The 6,873-nt window shown below is 46.4% G+C and overlaps 1 protein-coding gene across 1 annotated transcript; it reads left to right on the top strand.

Moving 5' to 3' along the window:
• Nucleotides 1–339: 339 nt before the first annotated feature.
• LOC145580946 (uncharacterized) lies at nucleotides 340–1,538 on the top strand. Its single transcript, XM_081638025.1, has 3 exons — nucleotides 340–959; nucleotides 1,028–1,392; nucleotides 1,480–1,538. Exons 1-3 carry the CDS (start codon nucleotides 340–342, stop codon nucleotides 1,536–1,538), a joined length of 1,044 nt encoding a protein of 347 aa, XP_081494151.1.
• The last annotated feature ends 5,335 nt before the right edge of the window (nucleotides 1,539–6,873 follow it).

Genomic DNA, 6,873 nt, shown 5'->3' with positions numbered 1-6,873 from the left:
TATGAGATTAGGGAATCCATAATGTTGAAATCTGTAACCAAGGTAAAGGAGCTGGAAGCTCAGCTAGTTCACTTCCAAATAGACTTAGTCCCTAGAGCGGGAAACTCCCAGGCTGATGCGTTATCAAAGTTAGCTAGTTCCACCCTGCAGAGCCTCACAAGGACAGTGATGGTAGAAGTCCTAGAAGAAAGCAGTATCGCTGAAAAGGAGCAGGTGAACTGCATCGGGCAGCAATGAGCTTGGTTCACATACATAATGGCATACAAAATTCATGGCTCGTAGCCGAACAATGAAGTGCAAGCTAAGAAAGTTAAGAAGGACGCTAACTGGTACGTGGTAATGTATGGGGAGCTCAACAAGAAGGGCTTCTCAAAACCACTGCTAAGGTGTATCCTAGAGTGTGAGCAGGAGAAGATCATGGAAGAAGCACACTTAGGAATATGCGCCAACCACATCGGTGGAAAGGCCTTGGGAGTAGAAATGCTCAGGAGGGGCGCATACTGGCCAACTCTGGCGCAAGATGCACTGGAATATGTGAAAAAGTGTGACAAGTGTCAAAAATATTCCCCAGTCATAAACCAGCCAGCAAATGATCTGACCCCAATCCTCAACCCAATCCCGTTTGCTCAGTGGGGAATGGACATATTAGGACCCTTCACCGCTGGGTCAGCAGGCAGGAAGTACCTCATAGTGGCAGTAGACTATTTTACCAAGTGGATAGAGGTCGAGCCTACTAAGTATATAAAGGCAGTCCAAGTGAGGACATTCATATGGAAAAACATCATCACAAGGTTCGGGGTGCCGCGGTGCATAGTCTTTGACCACGGATGCCAATTCGACTGTGACACCATCAAAGATTACCTGGAGGAAATGGGCACCAAGTATGCAAGTGCCTCAGTCTGTCACCCGCAGAGTAATGGCCAAGCTAAAGCAGCAAACAAGCTGATCTTAACAGCCCTGTAAAGGAAGTTGGAGGAGCACAAAGGCCTATGGACTGACCTAGTCCCAGAGGTGTTATTGCAAATAGAACCACTGAGAAAGAATCTACTGGTAAAAGCCCTTTCACCCTAGCCTACAAGGCTGATGCAGTTGTCCCAGTGGAAGTGCAAATTCTTAGCCTGAGGATACAACACTATGAGCAACAAGGAAATGAAAAGCGCATGCTGGAAGAGCTAGACTTCCTGCCGAAAGTAAGGCTAAAAGCAGCTCTCAAGCTGGCAGCCCAAAAAAGCAGGATTTCTAAAGCTTTTAACAAAAGAGTCAAGCACCGGGAGCTCCTGCCAGGAGACTTAGTCCTCAGAAGGACAGCAGCAGTGGGAAGAGGAAACCAGCATGGAAAGTTGTTAGCCAATTGGGAAGGCCCCTTCATCATTCATGGACAGGTAGGACCAGGTGCATTCCTCCTCGCAGATCAAGAAGGTCAGGTCTTAAGGAATAGTTTCAATGCTGATGTGTTAAAGAAATATTTTGTTTAAAAAGGCAAGAAGTTAAGTAGAACTGGGGATAATTGTTTCAATTTTGCAAAGAACTCTGTTTAGTTCATATTATGTCAATTAAGGCATTTAAACCATTTTAATTCAATGAAATACAAGCCTCTACATGAGTATATTGCATAAACTTGTTTAAATATGTTATGCTTTAGCATCATGAACTAACATGCAGAAAAAAAAAAAAAAAAAAAAAAAAAAAAAAAAAAAACATGTGAGTGTTGAAAGCAGAAAGCACCCTAGCATGGCGTAGCAAAACAACGTTAAACAACAAAAGAGCATCCCTCCCTACAAATTTCACCTTGTCTGCTCAAAGTAAAACAGGGCACCACCTCGGGGACGCCTGAGGGGGAGGCCTGGCACGTTCAACTTGAGCAGGGAAGGGCAGTGAAAACGAAGAAGGATGAGCTGCACAGGCAACACTAAGGTCCTCTTAGTCCCACCCAGCTCACTTCTTTGAGGAGGAGAGGAGGAGATAGACAAATGATAAGCCCTTACAAAGAGAAGTAAGAGGCACAAAGCAATAAGTCGCAGCACAAACAAGCTGAACGACACAAACAAGTCACAGTGAAATAAGCTGAATGACATAAAACGAGTAGCCAAAAGCTGGTTGACACAAATAAGTCTCAGCAGAGCAGACTGAATAACGCCAAACAGGCAGCAATTGAATAAACTAATCAATATGAAAGCAAGTCTCTACAAAAATTAAGTATAGTACATAAAGCACTAGCATACAGCGCAAACAGGGCAGAAAAAGCAAAGCTCAACGAAGTTCCTGCCAAATATAGCAAAAGATAAGAAAATAAGAAAGCCCTCAGCAGCCAAATCAGGAAAACAGGGAGGCCCAACCTACGAGGCTTCACTGAGCGTAACAAAGGGGTTGTTGTGCTAAGATCTAGGTACTACTACACCTTGGCCTAGCAGCAGGTTCAGACAGGCACGGAGACTACAAAATAACCAACAGACGAAAGAGTAGAAAGATCATCAAATACATACAACACAAAGCTGAACCCCTGCCCACCAAGGCAGAGTAAACATTTAGCAGGTAAAGTCATAATATCTATAAAGCTGAACCCCTGCCCACCAAGGCAGAGTAAACATTCAGCAGAGTAAAGTTAATAAAACATAAATTCAAGTCAAGCTGGACAGGCCCAGCAGTGAAAAGATAAAGTGTTAGAAGAAGACACAAGAAAAATATAATCTTTGGCGGCTATACACCCCAAAGATAGCAACAAAAACTATCTAGTTACCACAGACCTGGGTGAGGGAAACTCAGAGGAACCACTGGAGTAGGAAGGTGACAGCCGCCACAACCTTTATTGTCCACCAGCCAAGGACTCCATCCCAATAGCTGCAGGAACGTCAGGGTAGAGAGGAACCTCCAAGTTCATCACAGCATGGTCAGGAACCTTGCAGCTAACAACACAAGGGTGGTCAGCAGGCAGCTCGAACAGGCCAGCATCTCCAACAGCCTCAACCTTAGCCCAGAAAGTGTTGAAACGAGCCTGCTGTTCCTCACCCTCACCATACAAACTGCTCACACAGCGGGCTGTAGCCTCCCAGCCACCATCATGGCGATCCGCCAGCAGCTTAGCAAAGGCGGGAGAGAGTGCAAAGGCCCTAAGTGCCTCCTTCCTAGCAGCTTCCAGCTCAGCTATATGCCCAGCCCGCAGATCGGCCATCTCCGCCTCCAACGTCTGCACCCTGGCCTGAGAAGTTTACAGCTGTTCCTCGCAGCTCGTCAGCTTAGTCTTGGTGAGCTGAAATTCTCCCAACTGAAGTTGCAAGGCGTCCTCCCTCTCTCTTAGGGGAGTCACCTCACTAACCATGACATCCCTCTCAGAACGAGCCTGCTGAACCTCCAAATTCTTCTGAGAAAGGATAAGACCTTGATTCTAGTACTCCTTCTCCACTGTAAGCAAGGCATTGGATAAGTCCCCAACAGACCTGACAAGCTACAGAAAGGCAGAGAAAGGAAAGAGTAAACCAGGGTAGTAATCAAAAGAGGATAAAAATAAGGCAAGGCATCAATAGGAGAATAAGCAAAAGAAGAAAAAGAAACTAGAATTAGAGAAGCAAAGACTAAAAGCAAAAACTAACCTTTTGCAAGTCATGACAAGCCGTAGCCGCAGGAAGGCTAACCGAGCTGTGCGTAGAATCAGCAGGGAGACGAACTCCCTGAGTAAGACGATACCCCAAGGTACCACCTTTATAGGGATCGTCCACGAACAAGGACTCATCAACCCTAACGTTCATTTCAGGGCGGAAAGGAGCATTCTTAGCTCCAGCAGGGCACAGCAAGGGACGAAGGTGGGCATCAATAGGGACCTCAGAAAATTCAATGGGCCCAGTAGAGCGGAAGGTACCCCCAGCAGAGATTGAGGTCGCAGACAGTGAGTTCTCAAAGGCGTCGCTTAAAAACTGGTGAACACAATGATTAAGTTCACTGGAATTCTGAGTGTCAACTCCCCTATCAGCATTTCCACCAGGAAGCCCAGTGTTAGCAGAGTGAGAAGAAAAAGGATCAAGGCCAGAGGAGGTGCGAGCCTTTTTTGCAGCGGGCTTTTTTCAGCGGTCACAAGATCATCCTCAGCATGGGCAGAGGTCACAAGATCATCCTCCAAGTCTATAACTGGTTGATCCTGCTTGTGAGCACTCCCCAACTGAGAGTGCCCACCCCCGGTAGCACTTTGGAGGCGCCCTCGCAATTAAGAAGGGCGCGGCGGAAACTTTAGAAGCTCCATGATAGTCTCATCAGGAAGCTGGAAATCAGTGGCCTCAGCAGAAGGAGTTATAGTGTCCTTCGCAACGGTAGTAGTATCGGCATCAGTAGAAAAGAGAAGGACATGGTCAGTAGAAGAAGTGGGATTTACATCCGCAACAGTACTAGTCTCAGCCTCATTAGAGGGAAACTTACGAACACTATCCGCAAAATCATCAGCGGTATTCTTTGGATCATCAGAAGCTTGATCAAGTGGTTTCTTGGTTGCAGATGTTTGAGGGGCCACCTGGCTGAAAGCCGCAGCAGGCTACTTCTCAGGAGAAGCACCCTGCGGCAAAAACGCCTCAGACTCTGAAGCCGCTCTTCGGGGGGCAGGACGAGTATCACGCCTACTCCCAACAGTGGAGGAGGAGGGCTTAGCTTCAGCACAGCTGGATCCTTCACGGTCAGCAGCTGTCACAGTGCCAAAGACAGCCCGCAGTTTAGTTAGAGTTAGACGCACCTCATTCTTTAAAGAACCAGCATATACCTCTAGAGTATCAAAAAGCTCTGGGGGATTTTCGAGAGTAGCAGTTAAGGAGTCCTTCCAATTATCAGCCAACCCAAGAATGCGCCTGTCCAGTTTGTCATAACCTGAAAATGGGAGACAAAGAGGCAAAACAACATAAGGGTCAAGGCAAAAAGGGAAAAGAAAAAGGAAGAGAAAGCAAAGCAAAACTTACCAGCCTCACGCGTGTAGCACAAACGCATGGCAGAGAGCTGCTCGTTGCCCATGATATATATAGAGTTGGGCAGCCAGATCTTAGGAAATTTCGAATCACCTGTCCCCACTCCCTGTAGAGCGTCAAAAGCTTTCGTCTCACGAGTAGGCTCAGAAGGGGGGACGGTAACCCCAGCCATGTTGGTGCGAATTTCCCAGAAATTGCGCGGCACAGCAAAAGTAGAGGGTACCTTCACCCAAAAGAACTTACCATTCTAGTCCCGGAAGCGACTAAGCTTTGGGAAAGACAGAACTCTGCCATCCTTGGGAGCTACGTAGTACCACCCAGACTCAGTCCTAGAAGCATACCTTTTCAGGCTCATTAAAGACTTGAATAGGTGCAGGGACTCAAGATACCTTCGAAACCGCAGAAACCATAGCAGGCATATCAAAGTATGAAGAGAAGCTGGATGTAGCAAAGATATACAAATGTTGAAGGCACGGAACACCTTCTCTAGAGTGGGGTCAAGGGGAAACCTCAGACCCAAGTCCAGCTGAGAAGCAAACACTGCAATATGACCAGCAGGGGGAGCAAACAGCTTCGCACCGTCAGCGGGCAGATCAGCTTGTAGCCCTCACAAAAACCATAAAACTTCTGCCCCACAAAAGCAAGGTTTAACCTCTTGGCATCCTTACGCCAGCTGGAGTCCAGCACATAGTTCTTTGGTCCATAACACTTGTCATCCAAAAAGAACTCAGTTTTGCCTTCCTCTACAGGCTCCACGACATAAGTGGGCTGATAGTCATAGAAAGAGCGGTCACCTGGAGATTCAGTCATCTTGCTCGAGTTAACGGCTGGAGAGGGAGATGGTGATGAAGTCTCAGCACTGCCACCCCGCACTACATAATGGTCAAACCGATTCACATCAGCCATGTCATCAAGACAAGCAAAAATGTTTAAAGGCTGAACATGGGGAATGAGACTAACAAGGGACACATCAGGGGGATTAGCCTTGACTGCGTCGGCTAACTACTTATGGCGCATTGCGCACATCCTCAAACGGGTGAGATGAGACAAAGGAATCCCATCCAAAACAAGCACCCGCTCACATTAAGGGTCAAAGAAATCAGGGCGAGGCTTGCGCTGGAAAGGGCGAAAAGCACTGCCCTCAGCAGGACGACTACTGCCTGACCCAGATGCAGCAGTAGGAGTCGCAGCAGTACCCGTCCTGCTCGCAGCGGGGGGATAATAAAAGGGCATAACCATTTATGTAGGAGTGGGGGAAGAAGAAGGAGAAACATGAGGAGTGTGCGCAGGGCGCTCACCTGAAGGAGATGATTGAGAAGGAGAATCCGACTCAGTGGCCACTTGAGGCTCACTTATGTTCTGACTATCAGAAGCGTCAGACATTATGAAATATACAAAGACAAAAAGCCCACATAGAGGAGGAAGAAGAAAATGGGGCACCAAAAATTGAAAATCAGTTTATGGGGACAAAAACAATGGAGGAATAAAAAGAAAGAATCAAGAGTGCAATTACAACAACAAAAAAGGGGTAAAATCGGACAATGATAATTGAAATGAGTCAAAAGACACAATTTTGTGAAGGAAAATACAAAAAGAAGAAAAATTGGGTAAGTACATAAAACAAAAGGTGCAAAGTTAGTACCTTAAGAACAAAAGTTGCAGAAGCAACAGAGAACAACAACAATGGCGATCCAAGAAATCGAACAGGGAGCGAAATTCCAAACTGTAACCAAAAAAGAAAGGCAATTCAGTAAAGGAAAAAGGACAAAGAAGAGAAAAGCGAACATGGCAAGAAAATGAAACAAGAACAAAAGTAAAGAAAACAAGAACTTACCGCAACAATGGAGGGGAAACGCGCGTCTGAAGATGGACACAAAAAAAGTGGGAAATTTGAAATGAAAAGAAGGAAGACGGGGAAGATGAAAAAATGAAGAAG

This window comes from Chenopodium album, chromosome 15 (assembly GCF_948465745.1).
Source record: "Chenopodium album chromosome 15, dcCheAlbu1.1, whole genome shotgun sequence".
Lineage (NCBI taxonomy): Eukaryota > Viridiplantae > Streptophyta > Magnoliopsida > Caryophyllales > Amaranthaceae > Chenopodium > Chenopodium album.
Note: the sequence above shows the minus strand (reverse complement) of the source record. Positions and strands in the feature narration are given on the sequence as shown.